This window comes from Abramis brama (genome assembly GCF_963993115.1).
Source record: "Abramis brama genome assembly, chromosome: 17".
Lineage (NCBI taxonomy): Eukaryota > Metazoa > Chordata > Actinopteri > Cypriniformes > Leuciscidae > Abramis > Abramis brama.
This window is the reverse complement of record NC_139979.1, coordinates 23,731,188-23,757,328: the sequence shown is the minus strand read 5'-3', so window position 1 is coordinate 23,757,328 and position 26,141 is coordinate 23,731,188. Positions and strand designations below refer to the sequence as shown.

At 38.0% G+C, this 26,141-nt stretch overlaps 1 protein-coding gene across 3 annotated transcripts; it reads left to right on the top strand.

Annotated features, from left to right (window-relative positions):
* Positions 1 to 1,726: 1,726 nt before the first annotated feature.
* zyx (zyxin) lies at positions 1,727 to 26,035 on the top strand. Of its 3 annotated transcripts, none has more exons than XM_084089211.1 (10): positions 1,727 to 2,040; positions 12,520 to 12,745; positions 13,873 to 14,126; positions 17,153 to 17,248; positions 17,875 to 18,426; positions 20,020 to 20,140; positions 22,165 to 22,334; positions 22,567 to 22,745; positions 23,958 to 24,078; positions 24,174 to 26,035. In XM_084089211.1, exons 2-10 carry the CDS (start codon positions 12,526 to 12,528, stop codon positions 24,285 to 24,287), a joined length of 1,827 nt encoding a protein of 608 aa, XP_083945337.1. In that variant the 5' UTR covers positions 1,727 to 2,040; positions 12,520 to 12,525; the 3' UTR covers positions 24,288 to 26,035. The 3 variants fall into 3 exon arrangements, with proteins under 3 accessions (XP_083945337.1, XP_083945336.1, XP_083945338.1); XM_084089210.1 differs by lacking the exon at positions 1,727 to 2,040 and adding an exon at positions 2,496 to 2,750; XM_084089212.1 differs by lacking the exon at positions 1,727 to 2,040 and adding an exon at positions 5,665 to 5,748.
* The last annotated feature ends 106 nt before the right edge of the window (positions 26,036 to 26,141 follow it).

Here is a 26,141-nt window from a genome sequence, read left to right as displayed (position 1 = left end):
CTCTGTTAATGTTTCTTGTCTCGTCACATTTAAACGAATTACATGAAATAGAATCACGTAAATTATATAGGCTATATTCATTTCAAAATTAAAATGGAAAAAAAAGTCGAGTAGATAACTGGATTGATGTTGGTCGTTTAACATTTCTATCATAAAACAGTTGACATTTATTATGTTTAGCTAGCCTATAGTTACCTTGAACTCTTGCACCATTAAAACTGAAGCATTGTGCTGGAATTCGCACTGTTAAGGCCCGTTCACACCATGCACGAAAACTATAAAGATAACGATAAAGATAACTATATATGCGTCCACACCAACGACCGATAATGGTCTTTTTATTCTAAGCGCGCCCGCGCTGCGGTTTCAAAGTAGCGAAAATGGATGACCTGCTAGAATGGATTCTGATTGGCTGTCAGTGTTTTTATCGTTTGACAGCTGGAAAAAAATCGTTCTGAAAGTGATCCCATCGATATCGTTCCTCATATCTTTATCGTTATAGTTGTGGTGTGAACTCTGTTATTCTTTAATATGGAGAACGATTTTTAGAATTATATCTTTATCGTTATCTTTATAGTTATCGTCCTTGATGTGAACGGGCCTTTAGACTGCCGAAGCGGACCAGTTTAAACATTTTACATATTCATTTTTTTGTCATCCTAACCACATGCAGAGCGGTACAGTGTCAAGCTCAAGCATCAAGAAAATCTAATATTGGTGGAGTGTGTCTCCCTCAATGTCTATTGATATTGAACACGCTGGTTAAAATGTGTTTGTGTATCAAATAAAGATCAAATAAAAAGCGTCCCGGCATACGCCAACCAAACCCATGACTCAGGGTGGGGCCTCTCGTCCACTAACTCGCACTGGGCCTCGCACCATGCTCGCGACGGCCCTGATTATTATCGTAACGTTATGTGCTTTGAGACGAGATAATTTAACGGCATCTCTTGTCTCGTACCGCTTTGCAAACTCTGCTGTGTGCGTTCATGTGTTTTGAAGAAGGCGTAGCTTTGGAGACGTTCTGAAAGGAGGGTGGGATCTCATGCTTTCAAAGCTAATTTGCTATTGCTAGCTCCTCCGAAAATCGCCTACCCTACCTTTAAGCACACTTCTATTTCACAATGGGACCATGGCTGTCAGGCAAGATTTTCTGCCGACAAAGATCTGGCTTCAGATGTCTCTGTATATAGTGCACATATTGTTTGGACTACTATGAATCTTTATGCTTTAGTCCCTTTTGTAGCTTGACGACCCCTGGTCCCTCTTCACTTTCATTGAATGGAAGAGTGCAGCTCAGCTCACACATTGTGCTAAACATCTCCTTTTGTGTTGTACGGAAGAAAGATAGTCATGGGCTTTAAATGACGTTAAATAAATGATTGAATGTTTACTTTTTTTAGGTGAACTATATCTTTAATGCCTTTCGGATGACCCTGTTTGCTTTGAATTAAACTGGAACTGGCAGTGGGAAAAAGTATGTGCAGCAATAGTGGTTTACCACGACTATTAAAACTAACTTGAATTTGTAAGTGTTGTTTTTGAGCGAGGCTCAAGGTTTTGTGTCAGTTTAATTCGACTGAGCACTGCGTGTTCTTGACTCTTTCTTTCTGTGTCCTGCCAACCATTCCATGTGTCTGTATCTAATAAACCCCCCAACCTCCTTTATCTCTCTCTCTCTTTCTTTCCCTCCCTCCCTCCCTCTCTCTTTCTCACTCACTTACTCACCCACTCTGCCCTTACAAGGAAAGGCAGGCAGGGTTGATGTCATAGTTTGAAGAATGTTTAAAGAATCCAAGGGGGGGGGAAAGACAGAGAGAGGTGTTTGGATTGTAATACGCATGACCTGTGCGAAAGACAAGCGAGAGAGAACTTGTTTAGACGGAGGGATGGTGTCATTCCTTTAGGAGACATGTAGGGGGAGGGTTCAACAGCTGTGATTCGGAAAGAAACAGGAGTAGAGACTGCAGAAAAAGTTATCATTGAAATCACTTACGGAGAGAGAAACAAGAAGAGAAGGAGAAGGAGTTAGGCAAAGAGGTAAGTCAAAGCTGTTTTCAAGACTGATAGCTTGTTTGACCGTTTTATTTAATAACTGCCCATTGGTTTATGTGCAAGGTGAGGTAACCAATTAACTTTTTTTTAACCTTTATTAAACCTCTTCATTTAACAACAGGCAACGTAAAAAGAATAAATCCAAGCTGCATACATCGAAAGAGAAACTTTAATAACAAAACCTAACAAACATGTTTGTTTGAAACGTTTTGCTTGTAAAATGTGCATTTGCTATATTTTTGCTATTAGGCATGTTATTTTATGACCCGTAAAGGCTAGTTGATAAGATACATGTAATATTTCTGCTAAAATTAATTTGTCACGGTATTCAAAATAGCTTAATATAAACTATAAAACGGTTAAAAACTTGAACACTGTGCAGACCTCTAACAGCAGTGCAGTCATCATTGGCCGCAGATGTTGTCCCACCTCCAGCGGCCAGGAGAATGCGGAAGCGTGAACCGGAAGTGCGACTAGAGTCGGTACATTTGGAAAAAGTTCATGCTGGCAGATCAGATTCGCTGATGATCGTCCCCACGAGATCTTGTCAGTACTAACAGAATGGTGCCTGGCGCCAACACAGCACCGTAAAGTGATATTAAGAAAGGATACTCATAAAGGGCTGTAGGGATAGAAATTAGACGCGTTGTCTGTTTGTACTGGCATAACTGCACCTTTCCGGAGGAAAACGAACAGTAAGTGCCTTTGTTTCACCTTTTCTATAATGTGTAATTGTAATGACAGAAGTTTGTCACACAGTAAACCGTTATCTATCCGCATCAAAACCACAAATCATGTACGTATGCATTCACAGTGGTTTTTAGTGATGTATAAATGTACTGAAGTAAGTTAGCATTAAGGTCAAAATGTGTGTTGTTTGAATGGTTTTAAGTATTTTGACTATGAAAATCTTTCATAATCGCTTTGGAATCGCTTGAAAAATGGTTAATGATATAACCTAAATAAAGTGACGGGTGGGGCTCATGTGTAGACTGCAATGTTAACTAAATCTTAATAATGCTTTCACTAAAGATTGCGGGCTTGAGTCATAACTTGTATTATATTCAATGGGAGCTTTATCTCTCTTGTAACTCTTTGGGTTTTATATCCATATAAGGTTAAAGCAACTTGTTTTAACTCGTACTGCTCTTGCGTCTGATATGCTACCATCAGGAACAGTGAACGTTACACAAACTTTTCCGCGTCTGAATAACGAGACCGCAATATTTGTCAATTCAGTATAATTTAAGGCGATAGTGTCGTAATGAATGAACTCAGGATTTATCTGGGTGGAGTCCATAGAGATGACAATAAGGTTTCCTAGCCTTTAGGCGACGCCAAAATGATTTAGGATTTTCCACCTCAAAATAAGATGTGCTGAAAAAAAAAGATGATGTGCTAAATGCGGACTGGAATGACATAATCAGCGCGAATTATAACAACACGCTATTTATCTCCCGTTATAACATAAATAAATAAACACTTTTTGTTGTACTGGTTGAAACTCTCTTCACATCCTGATAGCAATCAATAATAGAACATTTACATATCTATTGTGGAAGTCTCAGGACCAAAAATGTTTGTCCAATCATTGCATTCGGTCCGAATGATACGATGTCCTACCTGCCTGTCAACATGTATTTCCAAACCTCCTCACACCCTGCTCGCCCAGACGTCACACGTCATCAGCGTGTTCCAGCGAATCTGTGCAGAGTTGTAGACATACAGTCAGCTTGTACAAGCTCATAGACACACAAGCTTATGCTGTTCACACCATGACATAACCATAATTACGAGATGGCAACCAGTGACGTTCTACCTGGAGCTGTTCAATGGCTACATTGAACAGTATCAACACTATCAATGGCGAAATGAATCAGCAGTAAGGTGGTACAGTAAGAGCTCTCTAAATTGTTTGCGTTCTTTATTATTGTAATGTTATGTGCTTTCAGACATGAGGTAATTTAACACTTCGCAGACTCTGCTCTGTGCGTTCATGTGTTTTGGGGGAGGCGTGGCTTTGGAGACGCTCTGAAAGGAGGGTGGCATCTCATTCTTTCAAAGCTAGCTTGCTATTGCTAGCCTCTCTTAAATTGCCTACCCTACCTTTAATAGATTGGCAACGCAACCACCCAAACAGACAGTCTTTTGAAAAGGACACAAAGCCTTATCACGCTTTCAATTTTAGTTTGTTTGACAGCATTGCTGAAAAACAAGACTTTTTATGTTATTATGAGAAGTTCAAATATTTTTCGGGCCGCCACAGTCTAGTTAATGAATGGGAAGCACTGAAATCTATTCATGGCCGCCACAGAGAAATCAATGTATGGGAAACACTGCTCATGTGAAATCCCTTATCGTGTGGATTCTGAATGAAATGACTGGTGAAATCAGCCAAACAACTGTAAAGGTATGGTCACATTAGCAATATTTCAGCAAAATTTTGCATGCAAACAATTTCCATTGTCATTAGTGTAGTGACGTACAGGGGTGGTGTAATGATTAAGATGACTCCAGAGGCCTGAAGGGCCCCCAAACGTTAGTTCAACAGGGGCCCGGGGCAATAAACAGTCCAGGGGGGCCCAGAAACCATAGCAGTGCATGAAGCACTGCTCACGCAGAAGTCACTTTCCAACCAAGCGGTTTTCTGTTGGTCAGCATGGTGAATTAGCATGAACAACTTGGTGCAGTAAGAGATTTCTGAGAAACGCTGTTGATGTTTGAAATCGCCAAAACAAACACGTACCCAAAAGGATCACATCCCTATATTGATAGCTCTGCCCCCAAATTCACAAACATGCTATGCAACACAGGCATTTTCCCCATCATGAGTGTATACACCCTTTACTGCTGATTGGCTACAAGTTTTCACTTACTGCACCTTTAAACATTAATGAAATCTGCTTTGGGAACTTTATCATCCTCTCGCAAAAGGAGTTCTATTGAAATGACTGGATTTTGCTGAGCAGTGGTAAAATCCATTGCACCGAAATATTAATACATTTACTCATTGAACTACTATTACTTACTTTATGTACTAGTAGTAGCTTTTTTAACATATAGTAAATTATTTTCATATTAAGAATGTTTTTATGCACCATAGAAAGCAAGCATGTAATTGACAGACTTTATGACGTAATGACCCGCATTATAGGCCCCCCCCCCATGATGTAATTATGTGATCCGTCTGAGCTGTATTGAGCCCAGCGTAACCCAGACAGGTTGTGGGCGTGCCGTATGCTTTTCACCACAGTCACCCAGAACAATAGCTGCTTCTGGAGTTGTCTGTACCAAATTCAGACAAAGTACAAGTGTCTTTGTACATGTTTAAGCTAGATTTGGGAAAGGAAATGATTCTCATATTAGTCATCGTACACAAGCATCGTGATAGGAGTCGTTTATGACGTGATGTCATATGTAACGTTATCTTTTGAAACATACTGCTGCTGTGGTGTCATACTGTGTGGTAAGTTGACAGTTCACTGTTTGTCAAGAGCTTTTTTGCTTCCCAAAACAAGTTATCAAGTTCAGCTATTCAAGCACACAACAGTCTTAATATAGTTGTGAAGTGAACTCTTATCTACATACTGTGTTAGTTGCAGCTACTCTCACTTGTTGGACCTGAGATCAAATCTGTAGAGGAAGCCAGAAAACTGCATTGCTGAAAAATACTGCGTGTTTGCAGCCAGAGAGGTACTATGACACATTTGCTTTGGTCTATTGTTGATGAGATTGACTCCTTATGAAGAGCTATTTGAGTAGAACATCACTCACTGTAATTTCAACATGTCCTGTTATTTATTTCTTAATGTCTCCAGTGTGGCAAACAACATTTTGAAGAATTTGCATATCTCATGCAATGATCCTCAAAAAGTTCCCATTGTTTCCCTCTGAGGGTAACGTTTACAGGCCGCACTATCCATCAAGGCTGTGCAAGGAGGTCTCATGGAGCCAGATCAGCTGCTTCTCCTTTCCGCAAAAAAAGAGCCAGACTCCAAATCACGTAGTCATTCTGATCTAGTGATGAAATGCAGACACATACGTAAGGCCACTGGAATCTTTATATTGCAGCTGTTTCTCTTTCCACGGCGCGCAAACACTGTGAGAAGGTCCTAGTTCGATGAGATCTAATCCTTTGCTGGATCTCCATAGCGGGTAATTAAAGTCGCAGAGTGTTTTCCCTGGATAGTTTATACTGATTTGGACTGCATTGCATTACTGTTAGACTGTTTTTTTTGCATGATGGATCTCCTCTCACTAATGTATTGTCTACCTTCTCACATTATCAGAGTGTCTAGCAGTGCATCCGAACCATTACAGTATCCATAAAGACCAAACACACCAGCCAAACTGGCAGCTGGTGACCTCAACAAGCAGGAAACGTCCTAGTTTGAACTAGGGCTGAGTTTAATAAATATTCACACATTCGCAGTGGTTTTGCTAGTGAGATAAAATTGGGCAACATTAATATTTTGGTGTTTTTATAATGTGGTTTTTAAGTTTCTGTGTCTTCAAGGCACATAAGAACGATAGTTCACACCAAGAATGAAAACTATTACGATAACTATAAGAATCAGCGTCCGCACCAATGCACAATAAAGTTGTGTTAATTATAAGCATGTGCTGTTAGTGTCATTGCGTGTTAAATGGTCAAGCCAAGTTGTGTGGTTTCTGATTGGCTGTCGATGTTTTTATCATTCATCTGCTGGAAAAAAGAAAAGAAAAAAAGTATAGTCTCTGATTTAAACTTCAGTAGCAAAATCAGAATCAACATGATGATGATTTGCGGGATGCAAATCAGGCTCAAAATTGCCCTTAAAATCTTCAAGTGTGTGGCCAGCCTAACAGGCATTGTTTGTCAAAGAAGGATGGATGGTTGAATGGTCTCTTGCTCTTTTTGGTTTGCTTGAACGGGAACTCAGAATTAAGGATGTGATCATCTTTTCCATTTTGTGGCAGAGGACGCTCTCAAAAGTAAGTCATTGCTGTTTGTTTTGAGCATCAATGTCACATGTGCTCTGCTGTGGATCAGTTACTGGAACGGCTCAATGGAACGTTTCGTGCAAGTTTATTGTAAGTACCCGCAAGTTTATATTGATCTGGAGATGGAGGCCATGAGGAGAATAAATCATCTTTTAAACCTCTGTGTTTATGGCTTGTTTTCTGTCCTTTGTGAATATTTCATCTGAGCATGCACCTCTGCATTATTAAACTCTACATCTGAACCAGAGGAGAAAGGTGAAGAATTTGCACTTTACATGTCACTGCCTCTCATGGCATACTCAGAACTGGGGACTAAAAATACCTCTCTTTTTTGGCCTTAAATTGCGCTTCCACTTATGGTTATGCAGAATCCGTTAAGAGCTTTTCAGATTTTGAGATGATTTGGTGGACCACATCAAAGCATCTTTAACTCTTAGCATCTTAAATAAGGGAAGGTAGGGCAGAAGGGATCATTACCTCTTTTCAGACGTTTAGGGAATATTATGTGAACTGGAGCTCTTCTGTTCATGCCAGAACATGGAATCTGCTGGAGTTTGTGGTTGTGGTTTTGTGTGGGAGTCAACTGCTAAACGATTCACAATTACTCCTCTTGATAAAAATCATGACCGATGTAGATTTGTATGGCTGTCATTGGACCGTACTGCAGCTTTTCAGTATTTATATCTGTGTGTGATGAGAGAAATTGAGTTGGACACGGCTCAAACAAGGTGAAGAGGAACTTGCTTATTAAGGGGTGTTTGTTTATTTGGTGGCACAGCATGAAGTGTGAAGAGTTATTTAGGGATGCTAAGAAATGTGCCATCATGGCTCATGTAGCATTCAATTGATGTGCGGTCACAATTTTGTATAATTTTACAATGCCTTTGAGTGTTGGCTCATCATCATGTAAGAAGAATTTACAGTCAGAATTAGGGCTGCATGATTGAAATAAATCCAAAATCGGGATATGGCTTAGTGTGATTGTTAAATCGCAAAAGCTGGGATTTAATTAAATATATGCGCTGTGTGTTTCAGAGTGAAGCACGTCACTGTGTTCTTACATGTGTGCAGCTCATTATCTGCCATGCAAACAAGCGCAGAAAACCTGCAATTTAAAAAAAAATGTATTGGATTTAAAATTTCAGAAAAAATCTATTAATTTTTCTCCGTAAACTGTGCACTCCTAGTCAGAACTACAGTATTGGGAAGTTGTGTCAGATCTTTTATAAAAAATATAGGGTGGGTCTATCGATAATTTGTTGATTGGATGAAGGCAGATCAACAGAATGCAGATTCGATTTTAGGGCTTCCAAAGTTGTCGTTAACATTAATAATTAATAGAATGTTTATAAATTATTTGTTGTTATGGTTTTCATTCATTCATTCAAGGCAGAATGGAAAATTCATGAGATTTAATCATTTTAATTAATTATACATTTTTATAAACTTAGACATAACATCTTTAAGATATCATATTTAATATTTTCTATTTATACATTATGCAGACTCATTTATAATATATTAAGATCATCATATTTTGGGATCCTTGGTATTAAAAAATTCAAGTTCTACTAATTTTTACATGACCTTTTCAAAGTGGATGAGTTCATTTGAATATTTACTTTAATTCCTCTTACACTTGTGCTGCAGAGCACATTTCAGGTGAGAAGGTGTCAGTTCATTTTGAGATGCTGAACCGAAACGATGTGAATGAGAAAGGACTGCCATGCATTGCATGTTTCTTTCCTAGCTGATTTAGTCTAACATGATTTGACTGGACAAAATATGGTAATTAGGATAGAATAACAAAAATGTGGCTCCAATTAGTAAAGCTAGAAATGAAAGACGTTCTTTTGTCATGAAATCCACATGTATACATCATCTGCATCAGAAGGCAACAGTGGGATGAATTAGACCGCCATTTGGCTAGGACAGACCATGCTGCATTTGATGTGCATTTAAAGTGTTTGCCATCATCTGTAATTCATACTTTCAAAAAGTAGTTATGGTTCACTGGCTGTATTACGAGAACTATAGAGGAAAAAAAGTTATGACTTAGTCATTGGGTCAAATGAGACTTGGCTCAGCTGCAGCAGCAGGAGGAGGGGGAATGAGGTAATGCCGTCGTTTTTAATGGCAAACATGCTTGAGGTAAATATTTGCACAAAGCTCATGCCATTGAGAGCACTTCTGCGGTATATCACATCCACATGTCTCAAGCACTTTTAACTGTTTCTAGATGAAGCTCGGTTGACCGTACCCTGAGGCCTCATAAAGGGGAAGTCATGGTATGACTTCAGCCTTGATAACCTCGGTTTGGAGAGCTTGCTTGTGTGCAAGCAAACTCAAAACAGAATTGATATCCTCCAACAATAGAAGGTTGTATCTTTGTACTGTGTTTCTGACCATCTGTGTTCTGCTGTGTCCTGTTAGTACATAATTTTAAGGGGTCCTATCGTGACGAATTGAATTTTGCTTGATCTTATGACATAAAAGGACTTTGTGTACTATGAAAACGTATCAGAACTTTCAGAACTCAAAACATTCTATTCCCAAAAGAGCATCTTTTGAAACGAAGATGAAACTAACAACTTTGTAACTTTGTGACGTCACACTGATGAATGCATGAACACTTGATGAGTCAAGGTTCATGTCAGTGATACCTATTGTGCCATCAGAAACTTGACACTCCCATTCACCGTGAGATAACATAGAGAATGCAGGATAGATTAGTGTTGTTACAATAATAAACTTTCAGTAGTCAGTACTAAACCAGTAATATTTCATAGTTCTCTCTGTACCAGTTCTCGTACCTGAACTCTGCGAACTCTTGTGAAAACAAGCTATAATCAAAAGCGCTACACAAACAACTATTGGTTTAAAGTCACAATGATCTGAAGTAGTGTCAGATCTTTACTTTCATATTGCGACGTACATTTGAGTGAAATGGATTATGGAAAAATAAATAAATGTATAGGCACTTGGTTCTATCGGTTTTTGATTGGGAGGCGGCAAATCGACTGAATGCTAAATATTTTTACAAAATAAGATTTTAGGGCTGCCTAAGTTAACATTAACTTTAGATGATAATTGATAGTATGAATTAATAGTATCACTGATACTACCGGTACTGCAGAAAAGCTCGTATCGTTATTTTTATTTGTTTATTCATTTTTTTTTTTTTTTGTCAACTTGTTACCTAAATACCAGTACTTTTGACAGCACTAGGATAGATACTATTATTCCTAAACACCAGTTGAACTAATGAAATAAAATGTGAATGTTTGCCAAACTTTGTGCTATTACTCTGTGTATATCCTTCTGAAGGATCTACAGTAAATGGTAGGAATGGTTTAGGAGGTTTATTTTAACAAGGTTCCTGTTAATTGTGGTCAGAGCATAAACATCATGGGGCTTTCGCACCGTAGGAACCTTTTTATATAGTTCCTATATCTAATGGCGGAAGTACTTGCTTTTTGGCGTATTTGCACAGCAGGAACTGGGAACGATTTTAGTTCTAGGAACACCTTTTGGGGAAACTAAATTAGCTCTTATTTCAGAGTAAGGTCTAACCCAGCACAATGGGAACTTCCAGTGGTGTAAGTCTACGTTAATTGGCCGAAAGCATGAAAAACACTGGCACCCAGCATTTTTAAGAAGCTGTGCAAACACAGTTTATAGCCTGTATATTTACTCGACGTAGAAGTCCAGGCACTTCTCAACCTTTATGCTGAGGAGGAAATCCAACGCGACTTTGAAGGGAGCAATCGAAAACTGATTATTTATTTCTGCTCAGCTAGTGACATTGGGTATCAACCACACGGCATAATACTTGTACCGTTTACTGTCCTTTTTTAACAGTTCTATCTAATAACGTATAAGATAGGATTTTAAAACATCGTAAACTAATGAAAACGGAGAATGGGAGCAATGTGTGCTCAGGCTCTGGCTTAGTCATTCTCATTGGCGTCTAAATTAAAGGCACACGATGCAGTTTCCGTTTTTCTCAAACAGCGACCCCTAGAGTCGCTGTGGAGTACTTGTATTTAACGTTACTGACGTAAATACCACTCACGCAGAGCCGTCTCTGCACAGAAAACGCTTTCTTCGTTTTCTTAGTCAACTCTGCCACGATTCACGTCTGAATTGCGTGCTAGTGTCTTCCATAGAGGCTGCTTCATATGTTGTTGATGTATGTGACGTCGTCGATGTAAAGCAAGTTGTGATTCTCGCGAGATTTGTTCGGGGCGCTACCTCTCAAACCTGCATTGCTGGTTTTGCCAGCGGCACCCCCCCCCTGCTTTGCTATCGGGATGATTCGCCCTACTACGAGTCCGTTTACCATCAAAATGATTTCGAAGCTGTTATATTAAGGTACAAATCTTGCATAGTGTGCCTTTAAAGTCCTGCACAACAACCAGAGCGGCAGGACGTAAGAGACGGACAAAGTTCCAACTGGTGATGCGAATGCAATCAGGAAAAGGGTTCTAGGGGAACATTTAGTTAGCCTGTTCCTAGAACTGAGTTCCTATAACTACCCAGTTCGAAAGCACCTATACTTTGCAAAGAGGCTGTTATTGAAGGATGGGGCAGTAAAAAAATGTATTGCTCATTTCACATTTGAAGGAAATGTTTAATGTTTAAAGGAGACTGTTTAAAGCTTAGATAAAGGGAGAAAACACTAGAAAATGACATCATTAAAAATGGACATTAAATGACAAGAGATAACTAAAAATGCTGTGTGATCCCTTTAAGAATGAACTGTTGAAAGCGGATTTCTGACAGTGAGACTTTTCTCCAGATATGAAACCGAGTTAAACAAAGAGTGGATATGAAACGAGTCAAAATAGACATGGAAGTACCTGAGATGTACATAACAGGAAGTGAAATGCTTGGCAACTAATTCATGAAATCCCTTATCCAATATTTTGGTGAGTGATTTCCTTGTTTTACCTCACCCAAGTCATACAAAACAGTTAAGGTACACATAACTTTTGTTTCATGTTTTTTTAGAGGTTAAAAAACTTCTCTTAAAACCAGTTAGGTTTTTTTATGACAAATCAGGGAACAACATTGTTAACAAAGCTACATTTACTTCCCTGTAATTACTGAAATGCCTACCACATCTTGTTTTTAAACAATTGTATAATGCTAAAAATATTAAAGGGACATTTCCTGCTCATGTTCTGGGTGTTTCAAAGCTGTAGACATGTAGGAGAATTCTTTCAAATTTAACCCAGATGGTTGACTAACCTACAGGTGGCGGCTCTCTTGAGAGACGATTCTGCATGAATAAAGCAGTTTCAGGCACCAACGCTACAAACCACTTACTAAACGTTAAGATTTTCCATATGCTGTTCTGCCAAACTATGCAGCCAAGTGGTCTTGAATTAGTTTGTTTGCATTGGAAAATTCCGTGCAGAAATGGTAATCTGAACCGCAACACTTCTTTGACCACATACATACTGTTGTATTTTTCAGATCAAGATGTCTGACTCTAGTAGCGGCAAGCCCATTGTGGTAACTTCCTCGGTCTCCCTCAAAGTTACCGCTCCTTCTTTCTACAACCAACCCAAAAAGTTTGCATCTGTCGCTCCTCCACGCCCCAAAATACAGATGGCCCCATCACAGCCCTCTCCGTTTGTAAGCACTGGTGTGATTGGACGAGTTGGAGAGATGCCCCCGCCCCCTTCAGCTGTTTGTGAGGGTAAGACAATTTCCTTGAAAGATGAAATGTGTCATTTCTAATATAAGACCAATCTGTGATAAAGAACAAGAAAAGTCTAGTTTAGAACACATGTGGCAAATTCTTAGAAATGCACTCTTTGTATAAAGATTGTTTTATATGGTTTTGGAAAACGTTAAGGCAACAGTTTTATTTTAATAACCCTGAAAAAATGTCATGTAGTGTAGCCATCAAGTAAAAAGTAATAATATATTTTCCTTACACCTTTAATACATGCATGTACACCGCTTATTCATTATTTTCAAACAAAAAATTCATTCACAATTATTTCGTTTTCAGGGAGTTGAACCACATGTGATTTTACTGTCTAAACTAACATAGCCTTGTCATAAAAATGTCAAATTATTTGATATTTTAGAGAATTATTGACTTGAGGGTCTACATGGGGTCACTGATATCACTTCCTGTTGCATGTTTTTTTTAACATGCTTCATTATGTTAGTTGCACCACATGACATTGATTTCAAACGTTAATAAGCAGTGAAGTAGTTGTTAAAAAGATTTTTTTATTACAAATGAAATGTAATAAAAAGTAAGGTTATGCCAGCCAAACCATTTAAGTTTTCTCAAACTATTTTTTATTTATTTATTCTTTTAACTTTATTCTTCATTATGATATCACTAGTGGGTCATTAATCCTTTATTATAGATCGAACATGAGGTGCTTTTTAGAAAAGCTCACTCTACTTGTTGTAGCAACTGAAGTTATTCTCTCCTCGCCAGAATTACAACATATGCGATTGGCAACAGAGTGCATTTTCAGACATGAATTCACTTTTGACAAAGTGTTGAAAGCGTTTTGCTGATAAACTGCTGAATATGACTTTAAGGATTAAACTGAATTACATTTCTGTCTTTACTGACGTTAGATATTCAATATCTGCATTGTCCTTCAAATGCCAGTCCTGATGGTCTAAAGAGTTGTTTTTCACATGTGAGAGAAGCAGTGTATGCTAATGTAGGTGCAGTATTTAGATAAGCTATGCTATCATGCGTTGTGTTAAGGTGAAAGAACAATGCAGAAAGAGATTGTTTTGTCATTGTGAATTGGTGCGAGTGTAATGAAGTTCACTGCCTTCGTTCATTAGACTTCCCGCCCCCTCCTCCTCCTCCGCTGGATGATGCCGAGCTCCCAGCCCCTCCTCCAGAATGCCAAATCACACCCCCTGCATCTGATGCCCTTCCTCCTGCATTCCCAGCCCCGCCCCCAGTTGCAGAAGACCTGCACCTCCCTGCACCTCCCGAGGAGTTTATCTCTGTACCTTCTGCCTCCTTCCCCCCACCCCCACCCCCACCCCCTCCTCCTCCACTCCCTCAGACCGGTGCAGGTGTCAACTCTCAGGTAGGTTACCATTACCAAATATTTGATTTCATTTCAATTTGATTTTAATCTTAACAAGTCTTTACGTGCCCTTGTGTCATTCCCAGCCTTTCTTATTTCTGGTTCTTTAAGATTAAAAAGCTTTCACACTATACTGACCACAATTGTGTGCCTTTTTAAACCTAGACAACTCGATTCTGACTAAAGATGCACCTATATATATATATTTTTTTAGCTAATTAATGAGATATAGGGCCCTATTTTAATAATGTAAGCACATGGTCTAAAGCGCAGGGCGCAAGTTCACTTAGGGCGTGTCCGAATCCACTTTTGCAAGTTTAACGACGGGAAAAATGGTCGGCGCACCGGCCGCATGGTCTAAAAGAGTTTTGGGATTTACGTGCGTTAAACCAATCAGATTCTCATCTCTCATTCCCTTTAAATGCCAGTTGCACTCTCGCCATGGCAGATTCGCAATTTACATGACGGAATTTGATAGTGGAAAGACCGAATCTGTCTCCAGAGCGCAAAGGGAACTGCTCGTGCGCGAGGTAAAAGTGCGCAAGCAGACCATCTACGGGACAAGCCAGATTCCACCATATTTTTATGTACACAATAATAATCTTTACATTGTAATCCTTTTAATTTTAATATTTGGCATGTTTGTGTGCTGCTGTGTGTCCCTGTGTGTTTAATAAGCAGAGTCTACGCAATTTGTGGACCCACCTATAGGCGCACATTACTAACGTGCTCTTTAAATAACAATAAAAAATTTGGCCAACTGAAACCTGGTCTAAAATCAATGGCGCCAATTTTTTTATTGTTATATTGTTGAGGCAGACTATTTCTGTTGCCTCAAAATAGCAACGCGCCAACAATGCGCCAGAACACACCTTGTTTCCAGACCAGCACGCCCATGGGTGCACAAATGGGCACAAATGCATTTACTATTTAAACAACATGGCGCAGGATGTGAAAATGATAACTGCGTCGGGCTGAAAATAGCAAAAAACACTTGCATCGCGTTTGGCGCTGCATTGCACCGGGTGTAAGATAGGGCCCATAGACATTCTTGTAAACTGAGGTAAATGCAACGATATGTGACATTTTTTAAAAGCTGTTGTATTGATGTCATCTTTCTACGGTTGAAACACTACACAAAACAAGAACACACTGAAACACTTTTATGAGTTTATTGAAGAACTCTGTCTCGTCTTATGTCCAAACATACTGAGCCGTCTACATCAATTTCAAATTACTGAAATATTGGTGCATCATGAATTCTCACTCTTTATGGCCTGATATGGCATTTTACATTCTTCTGTAATTCTAGTGACTCTTTTTGTAAATGGAGGAGATGAGAAAGTTGAATTGAGCAGTTTGCTGCAGTAAACTCCGCTGTCCTGTGAGACACAGTTATACGTGCTGTCTGCTGACTTATCCATAAATAGAGTCAGGGCTTATATGGATGTGTTGTGGTGAGTGCGATGTAATTGGGCTACATCATCACTCTCACAAGGCCTCATTCAATCAAACAAGACCCGCTGTTGCTACTGAGAGCAATAAAAATAAGTTTTCCGTGAAACATTTTTAGGGATGGACAAAACTTGCTGATCTTTTGCCTAAACAACTAGTTAACTAATTTGTCTTAAGATAGCTATGTGGTCACCTGACCTGAGTCTGATCAGATGCTTTAGGTAGTGTTCACGTTGAACATGACATGTTCCAAAACAGCTGGACAGAGCATGCTGGAATGAAGGGGTCTTGATGTGTATTAACTATTGTTAAAATTTTGGATGATACCAGTATCCTAGTATTAATATTATCCTAATAAAAATGTGATTCATGCTGCCAGAAGCACAAAAAACAGTACAAGTTGCGTTGCTATAACCGAAGACATCACTCTAACTAATTGGTTGCTACCTAAACTAGTTGAGTGTTTTCTAAATGTAATGATGTGTGGTCATTTCCACTGTCAGGCAGTGGAGTTAATTGTCATTAGCTATTCACCTATTTTCATGTGATTTTTTTTGGGGGGGTTATCGCATAAAAAATGCTGGATGGAAACGCCAAGATGCACATAAATTCTAAAAATGGACAAAAATGTATGCACTCAATTGAGGCACATAATTGTTTTTTATTCGATAAGAAGACATGCGCATAAACTATGACGGAATCACATTTACCGAATAAATCCTTTGATGTGCAATAATAAACTGTGCCTCAACAGATGATGTGATTGGATAACTGGACAACCAGGGGATTAATAACATTACAGCGTTTGTTGGGTTGTGTCTGCGCTCTGAGCCGCAAGTCATTTGATGTATGAAAAAAGAGCCGCAGTGGCTTCTTTATTTTAATTACAGATCATTTGTGCCAATTTCATAGGAAGTAACAATTTTGTTCTCTTGAACACATGGAAACGGTGCTTTATTCGCAAATTTTTAATGCGGTATTCCAATTTTGTTAAATTCACATCTTTGGATGGAAACATAGCTACAGAAAGTACATGTTTCTTCTTTGAAGATTGTGTAGTGATTGAACAGTGCTGTGGGTTTCTGAGAGCAAGACTGTCATTTGTTTGTGTCTTTCTCAGCTCTTCCAAATTTCTTTGTGGATTCATTTAATTGTCAGTGCGGATTCACATGCACATTCTGCCCTTTTATTATCTCATATAATTTGATCAAATGACTAACTAGGCATGAATTATAATCTAGGAACACTTCTCAAGGCACCATTTTCTTTATCCTTTTTTTTTTTTAAATCTGTTCTTCACACGTTTAATGTTGTTTGGATTGTTTTTCAGCTCTGACCCTGTCATTTTCTGTTTCACATATTCCTTTTTTATTGCTTTGTACTCTATTCCACCCTTTTATTGCCTATCATTTATATACTCTTGCACTCTTTCCAACGCAACATCAGATTTCATGGCTGATTCACCATTTCTTGTTGTTCTCTCCTAATCCACATCCTTTCCAACCTCTCCTACACCCCACACACATCTCAATTTCTCTCTCTCATATTGTCTCTGGTTTTGTTCTCCATAGAGGCTGATTGAGAAACAGACGAGTTTTGACAGGCAGCTGGGCTCTTTGACCAATATGTTATCAGAGATGGAGACTAGTGGACCTTTCAACCCAAAGGTAATCGCACAACCTTTAACCTCTGACTTTTAACCGCACAACCTTTAACCTCTGACATTCTAATCTTGACCTTCAGGATTCAGTTTATTTACCTTTAATTTTTCAACCTTAATGGAATAGTGGCAAGATTCACTCACTCTAATGCCATTCCAAGACTTACTCTTTTTAGAAGAACACAAAAGGAGATGTTCTGACGAATGTTCGTGCTGCTCTATTAGTTTATGGTAGAGGTCAACAGATATGAAATTGATTGCAGATGCCGATATTTTAGGGATTTTTAGGGTGGCCAACGACTGATATAAAGCTGATATATATTTATTTTACATAGTATTTATTACTAAATTAGGAATAAATAATTTGTAAATGAATCAACATGAAAACAAATAATTTGAACTTGATGCAGTCATCCTTATTGATTATGCAATCCTATTATATTATTTTTAACAAATAAAGCAATTGTTAAATAAGGAAGTAAAAATATAAAGAAGGAACAATTATTTTTCACAATCTCAATCTTGCAACATTCTGATGCCACAATTTAGAGATTTTGTAAGCCTTTAAAGTTCCCTTTTCCCCATCTGATGTGTGACATATTTCTGTGTGTGTGTGTTTGTTTGTTTGCTCAGTTGCCTAGCCAGTTTTCATCAGCACCAGCGCCTAAGCCAGTAGCACCACCACCAAAAGCCCCTAAGCCCACCCTCTCCTTTCTGCCCCCCCCTGAGCTGCAGGATCGTCCTCCCCCTGCCCCTTGGGCCGAGGAGCTACGTGCTCGAACACGGCCGGCCAATCAGAGCACAGCCTCTGCCCCCGCCCCCGCCCCTGTACAGTCATTGGCTAAAGGCCCAGCTGTGGCTCCAAAAACCAACTTCCCTCCCAGTCAGCTGAATTCAAATTTTGGTTCCAAAACGGTTAGTCCTGCACCTTCTGGAGGCGCAAGAGGCTTTAACCATGCCATTAAAACCCCCGCCCAAAGCTCTTTCCCACCACCACCTCCTCCTGCGGCTCCTCCTGCCCCTGTTGCTCCACCAGTGAATATTCCCGCCCCCACACCTGCTTTCAATCGCTCTGAAACATCTCCCATTGGCAGTCAGCAAAGCTTTGCTCCGCCTTCTCCTGCACCTAAGAAATCACCCATCGCATCGTTCAGCAGACCAGCAGGAAACACCGTTACACCAAAGGTGGGTGTGCCTTAGATTGTAACGTGATGCAGTCATTTAAATAAATGTGACGTAAGGTAAGATAAGGTAACAAGGCAAAAATAAATCTTTAAATAAATGCTAATAACTGCAAATACATTTATATTTCCTGAAGTAAGACTAGCTTTACAGTTTTGGTAAGCTTAAGTTTAAGGCTTTAGTTTGGTAAATGGAATGCTGTCTTAAATTTGGCTGTTCACAGCACATGATGTTTTACATCAGAAACCGATTTTAAATGGCGGACATTTTGTCAGTGTACAAAAGTTCTAAAGTTTGGGGGCAGCAAGATTTATTCAGAAAAGACGCATTAAATCGACATTAACAATGTTCCAAAAAATTCTATTTCAAATAAATGCTGTTCATGTTATGATTTCCACTAAAAAACATTGATAATAATAAGAAATGTTTCTTGAGCATTAATATTAGAATGATTTCTAAAGGATCATGTGACACTGCAGACTGGAGTAATGAATGCTGAAAATTCAGCTTTGCCATCACAGGAATAAATTACATTTTAATATATTATGATATATTTTACATTATAATATATTAAAATAGAAAACAATTATTTTAAATTGTAGTAATATTTTACAATATTACTGCTTTTATTGTATTTTTTACTGTATATTCTGCTTGGTGAACATGAGAAAATATTACCGCCCCCTGACTTTTGAATGGTAATGTAAGTCGAAGGATAGATAAAAACATAAATAAAAATAAAGCACAGGCTTTTAAATAAAGCTTAGGTTTTAGTTTTTGCATATGCATATATATTCTGCATAAATTAAATGCTGCATCTGAGTCATGAATTTTGCTGATGTAATGAGACTCACGACACATAGCACTCATCTTTTTTTTCTGTGAGCTTTGTTGAGCAAACAATGTAATGCAACACCGTCTGTGCAACTATAGATGTTGAATAGATATAAGAAAAGACCAGTCGCATTTCAATATGCAAATAGTTGCGAGAAAAAGGTCAATTGCAGTTCATATGCAAATATTACAGTGATTCATTGTGATTGGTTACATTTTGAATAGTAAACATTCATCAGTGTAAATCAATAGAAGTTTTTCAGAAGTTTACATTACTTAAAATTAGGGATGCACCGATATGAAAATTTAGTCCGATACCGATAATTTTTTATATTTGAAAGCCGATATATTGGCCGATAAATCTAAATCCAATTTTTTATATGATATTTGAGAGCCTGATTATAAAAAAATCTCACCAATAAAATGTATGTGGCCTATATGACAGACTTGCACTGCACATGTTGCACTTAACTGTATTTTCCTTTTTTGAAGTGATTCTAATCATATTTCAAGCAGTTCAAAACCATCATTGCAAACAGTGCTTCTCAGCTGAAGGAAATAATCTATTATTTGTCTGCTTTAATATATCGGCCAGACTTTCTTATCGGGCCAATAACATTAAAAATATCGGTACCGATATGGTGGCCGATATGTCGTGCATCCCTACCTAAAATGTATATAGTTGCCTAACACAATGACATGCATAAAACTACAATTTCTGTAATTTCTAAAAAATGGCAAACATATGCTGTTGTTTTTTAGGGGTCTGGTTCTGGTGGAGCTCCTCTCACTATGAGGGAAGTAGAAGAGCTGGAGAAAATGACTAAGGACTTTATCAAAGACATGGACAAACATCCTCCTGTGATCACCTCTCCACCTACAGGTACACCTAACCTTGTGTACACACCCACACCCTTAAGATTTGATTGATCTTTTTCATTTGCTCTCATTTCAGTGATTTCCTGGTTTTGATGTTAATTTAAGACACCCATATGGCTCTTGTTTAACATACGGCAGACAAGCTGTGATAAACACTGACTGTGTAATGGTTCAAGGCTTCTCTTGCTCTTTTTCTGTCTTCCTCTCTCTTTATCTGTCTGTGTAGGTGTTTAGCTTGATGTAGCTTCTCTATCTCAGTTTATTACTTCATTATCAGTCTAAACACTGGAGTGCTTCACCTCTCCCATGTCTGGATCTCTCTGGATGAGTGTTGTAATGATCTCACTCTGTCTTTGTCAGCACTGAAGTTTATCTTTTTCTTTTTTTCTTAGTAGCTTAGATGTGCGTGCAGGTGAAAAAACTAAAAATACTTTTTGATCCGTTTTTGATTAGATCAACCTACTTTCACATGCAACTGAAATAAACAGTTTGTGTATTCATGTTCTGTTTTATGGTTTATTTTTAAGTCTAGTTATATTCTTGGTCATAGATTGATTTTGTTCTTTATTGCCGGTCTTGTTGTGATAACCCTTTGCTAAGATGACAACTCAGCTGTGTTATCACAAAAATAAAATACATTTTTAAATTTATTAAAATAGAAAATAATTATTTTAAATTAAAAAAAATATTTCACAATATTACTGTTTTACTGTAAATGCAGCGCTGGTGAGCATTAGAGACTACTTCTTTCAAATACATAATTTTTCTGTAATGTTTCCAAACTTTTGACCGGTATTGTATGCATAACTATTTAATAGTTTGAGAGCGTAGGGAGATTGACTCGATTACGTCATTCGCAGTGCTCAATGGGAGTGAACTGGCAGTAGAGGTTGGGTGAGATTTGCTTGTTGCGATTCTCTGATTGGTGGAGGTTTTTGTAGAATCATGGGTAATGTAGTCTTTCACCAAGAATTCCACGGTTAACGAGGATTGTTTTCAAAATGTTGAAATAATACTGGCTGATGGCTTCAACAAAAACACATATCATCAATTAACCCTATAGCTCATAGGTCTGTCTTTAAAGGTTTATAAGTTATCATTAAAAATCAGTTCCTCTCTCTAAATGGGATTTTTACTTCTATAATCCGACTGTTGCACTCTATAGGGAGAATGGCAACAGTTGCTAAGGTAGGATTGGTCAGGAATGCTTTTAAGGTGGGGCGGTGCTGTTGAACTGAGGCCCGGTTTACATGTGGTATTAAGATGCGTTTTGGTCGACAGGATCACAAGTGGACGACACTAAATACAGGTGTAAACGGGGTCTAAAACGTTTTGAGCTTGTCCACTTTCGACCACTTCCAGAGGTAGTCGAAAACGCATTTGACAGGATTGCTTTTGTAGGGTGGTCGAATGCATTTGAACAGCCGCAAAAGACCACCTACTCTCCGCCTACTGGTCTAATGCGTTAACATTATGGGAGTTGCGCGCTAGCCAGACGGGATTTAAACTTTGTCAGCTGAAGACCAAAGTTTGGTTTTAGGATGAAAAATGTATCAAGCACATTGTTCTCTCACCATTCCTGATTTCTAACACACAGCTTTCGGCGTGGTCTTGCTCTCTGTATGTTTTTCCCGTCGTCTCCGAGCGCGTTAACGCATGTAAATTGAGTTAGCTTATTTTGTCCATTAGATCGAAAGATCTGAGGTAAAAACCATACAGTTAACCGCCCATAGACCCTCCCCTCGAAGAAATCAGGACAGAAGTGGTTGAAAGTGGACAAAAGAGACAGGAGTGTGTCTCCCTCGTCTACTTTTGACAAAATGCATCGTAATTCCAGGTGTAAACATGACCTGAGACCTCTAGAGTACAATAGTACTTTAGTACAACCTCTCCAGTCACCTAATTATCATCCTGGAGACTAATCTCTGTGTTTGCTGCTCCATAATGAACTTTTCTTTATCTCATAAATCTCACATTATCCACAATCTCGATTTTTCTTTGCTAAAATAAACCCATTTTTCCTTTCAGAAGTGTGTGGTAAATGTGGAGAAGCTCTGTCTAGATCTCAGCCAGCAGTGAGAGCGATGGAGAAACTCTTCCACTCTCATTGTTTCTGCTGCATGAGCTGCCAGCGCCCCCTGCAGGGCATGCAGTTCTACGACCACGAAGGGACGCCTCAGTGCGAGGACTGCTACATGGTGAGACAAGCCTGTTTAGACGCAAGAAATTTCATATTCACAGTTTTTTAATTGACACATTGCTTTTTTTGGTATCAGAAAACTTTAACGATAGTCAATGTTATCCATATCACAGACTTTATGAACGTGTCATTGAATTTTTCAGAGACTTTAGTAACCCACTCCATTTGTTTTTTCTTAAAGCATTGGATTTTCTAACCGTTTGTCTTTGGGTGTGATTGTGTGTTTCCAGAAATCTCTGACTGTGTGTTCCCTCTGTGGGGAGCGGATCACAGACCGTGTCCTGAAGGCGGTGGGTCAGTGTTTCCATGCCCACTGTTTCCGCTGCACTACCTGCAGCTGCACCCTGGAGGGCGCTCCGTTCATCACCGATGACAACAACAACCCCTACTGTGTCAAAGATTACCATCGGTGAGCCTTCTCGCTAATCACAGACCAATCAAAACACTCCATTATACGCTGGTATACTTTTTAACTAATTATCCCATTCAATCAGGTATTAGTATAGGAACAAAACAGTGGTATTTTACATGGAGTTTTCTTCAACTAAGGGACACTTTTAGCATAATAAAATCTAACTTCCTTACAACAAAGTTTTTAAAGTTAATTCGCTTTATTTGGGGTTAAATTTGGAATAGTAATTGCATACACTTTTTTTTGTCTTGCTAAGGCATTTCTTAGTTAGCTTTTTATGTATCTAAATACACCCAATTAAATAGTATTTTCATACTTTTTGTAATTGAATTACAGCTTGATTAGAAAATGAGGCACAAAAATGTTGTTCACAAGCAATATTACATTAGTTTCTTTTTCTTTTTTTTCACACATCATGTCTTGTGTTTTATTTAACATGCTTTTCACGTCCTTATAAAGTACACTACTTTTGAGAGAACTTTACCAGGGGCGAAATTGTTTATTGTGGTGGACTCTACAACTTGGACATTGTTGTAATTTGTATAGAAAGTTTATATAAATCATTCCCACACAATATATATTCAAATGGTTTGATTATGTTATCACAGGTTTTTATTGTTGGCTTTTTATGATGGATTTTCATATTTTGCGATTGAAAGTCTGACTAGGACAAGAGAATAAACAAAACAAAATCTATACTCAAAAAATAGAAAAATAATGTATTGTAAAAAATATATACAGTATATATTGCAAAAAAAAAAAAGTTTCATAGCATTTTAATAGGATCATATATTTTAGTAGAAATTAATACTATAAAATAAATTAATATATTATAAAATAATATTAAAAATATGTTGGTAACACAATAGGTTTATTAGTTAACATTAGATATATACTTAAGTTAACATGAACTAACAATGAACAATACTTCTACAGCATTTATTAATCTTAGTTAAAGGGACAGTTCACCCAAGAATAAAAAATAACATTATTAAAATCAAAAGCTGTTAATGCACAGTGAACTAACTTGAACAAACAACAAAGTACTGTATTTCTATGAACTAAAATTAACAAAGATGAATAAATACTGTAACAAATGTATTGCTCATTGTTAGTTAATACATTAACTAATGTTAACAACTGAGACATTATTGTAAAATGTTACCCAAATGTTTTATCTTAACCTCTCCTCCTTTTTCTGTTTCTCAGCCGTTTCTCTCCACTCTGCGTGAGCTGCAATGAGCCGATAATTCCTGACCCTGGAAGTGAAGAGACCATCAGGGTTGTTGCGTTAGAGAAGAACTTTCACCTGAAGTGCTACCGATGTGAGGTACGAACACTCTTTCTTTAGTTATCTTTACCTATTTGTTCTAGCCTCAAATTAGAAGTCATGTTTTAAAGTAAGACATTGCTCGTTGATTGCAGGATTGTGCTCGTCCCCTTTCCATCGAGGCAGACGCTGATGGCTGCTACCCATTGGATGGCAGAATCCTGTGCATGAAATGCCACACCCAACGTGCCAAGCAGGCCAAGCAGTGATTGGTGGAAACTCACACGTACCTAAACCAGATTCAAGACACATAATTGGCTTAGTGTTATAAATCTCTCTTCCGTTTCACATTCTCACTTTCCTCATGTTTGCTCAATGTCAGTCTAGCCTTTTCTTGACGAAGCTCTACTGCTTTTTCTGAATGGCCTTATTCAGAGCCCAGCCCGTAGCTTGCCCTGTTTGGCCTGGCGTCTTTCTGCCAGGGCCTGATGTGTGCGAGCACAATGTTAGTGCCTCCATTTTGAATGTTATATACGACACACTTTTTACCCCTAGATTGTTTGATATGTAAAGTGTCAGAGTAGTGATTTTAGGACCGTTTTTGTGGCTTGAATTTTTACTGTAGTGGCTGACTCTGTGCAGAGGTAATGTACTGCACTGCCGTTTGAACTGCACAGTGCTACTCCCAGCATGCCTTTAAAAAAAACATCCATAAATTGTACCACGGCTGACTACTGAGGCAAGACGTATAAGTTTGTATATCCACCGTCATCCATGCACTTTCAATAAGGCTTTTCCGAAACATACGCTGGTAGTGGATGAGAAGGGCTCTTTGTGAAATTGTAGTCACATCAAATCAAATGTAAAATAAGCAAAAACAAAGGCAGGGAAAGATGCGATTTGTCATGCATGCTTCACTTATCTAACTGTTTACCTGTAAATGAACAAATATTTTTTAAAAAGCACATCCTAAAGCATGTCGAACAAAACATGTGATATACAGTTGAGTAAGTTTGCATTGATTATCATGCCAGTATCAGTTCAATTGTTTTCCATTCCATATATTGCCAGAGGTATTTAGCGATTAAACAATTGTACGATTAAGTATTTCCAAAGAACAGCACAATCACTGAGCCTCTTGTAATATTTACATAGACTACTGTAAAAAATCTATGACATTGTAGTTAAAGCTTTTTTTTTTTTAAACGTCTGTATTATGGATAAGATAGTATTATCTACTCAAAAGCTCTGGTTATATACAGAAAGATTCAACATCACAAAACTAGCGATCATTTTTGGTAAAAGTAACAGTTACTGTAGACAAACTAACATGATTCTGAAAAGATTGAACTCTTAAATGTTTCTCAGAAATATTTAGTTTTTAACAGTCATCATTCCCTGTGATTAATGCACAGAATCCCAGCATTGACATTTTAGTTAATTTGTTTTGTTGTTGTGTTTACGATAACTATTGTCTAACTAAGACCACTCATTTTGGCTTTAAGGTAGCGCTGATATCATTTTGAAAACTGTATCCGTTTTACATAGCTCATTTTATTTATCTATGCACCTCTGTGTTTCTCTTCTTGGCCTTGTCCCTTGACTATTATGTTCAAGAAATTCTAGTATTTGATGCAATCGAATAAAACAATGGCTCCAATTAAAAAAAAAAAAAAAAAAAGACCAAATCTAACATGTTATGCATGATATGTTGTTATTGTTATTACAGTGTTTTTATACATCATGTTTCACCGCCTCATTTTCATGCTGGTATCACAATACTGCTGAATTCAGTAAGGCATTATGGACCATTTGAACACTTGTGGTTTAGCCTTTATGTATTTACCATTTAACATTACTTTTTTTGGTTTAAACTCCATCTAATTTCCTCTCTTAATATGTGAATGTGTGTATGTTTACGGTTGAAAGTATGCCAATGTGTTATTTTTGCTATCATTGTTTTTCTTCCATATTTGTACTGTATTCTGAACTAATAAAACTATAAAATTGACAAACAGTGCTTTTTTGTTTTATCTTTCATTGGAATTAATAGAAAATGTTTCTTGTTTCATTTTCATATAGTGATGTGTATTTTTGAAGATTAGTATGCGTTTACGTATTCG

What these genes read in the sequence shown, in the direction of transcription:
- zyx (XM_084089211.1), top strand. Translation starts at nt 12,526, where the DNA reads ATGTCTGACTCTAGTAGCGGCAAGCCCATTGTGGTAACTTCCTCGGTC. An exon ending in GTGGACCTTTCAACCCAAAG is followed by an intron (nt 17,249 to 17,874) that starts GTAATCGCACAA and finishes TTGTTTGCTCAG; the next exon opens with TTGCCTAGCCAGTTTTCATC. An exon ending in GAAACACCGTTACACCAAAG is followed by an intron (nt 18,427 to 20,019) that starts GTGGGTGTGCCT and finishes GTTGTTTTTTAG; the next exon opens with GGGTCTGGTTCTGGTGGAGC.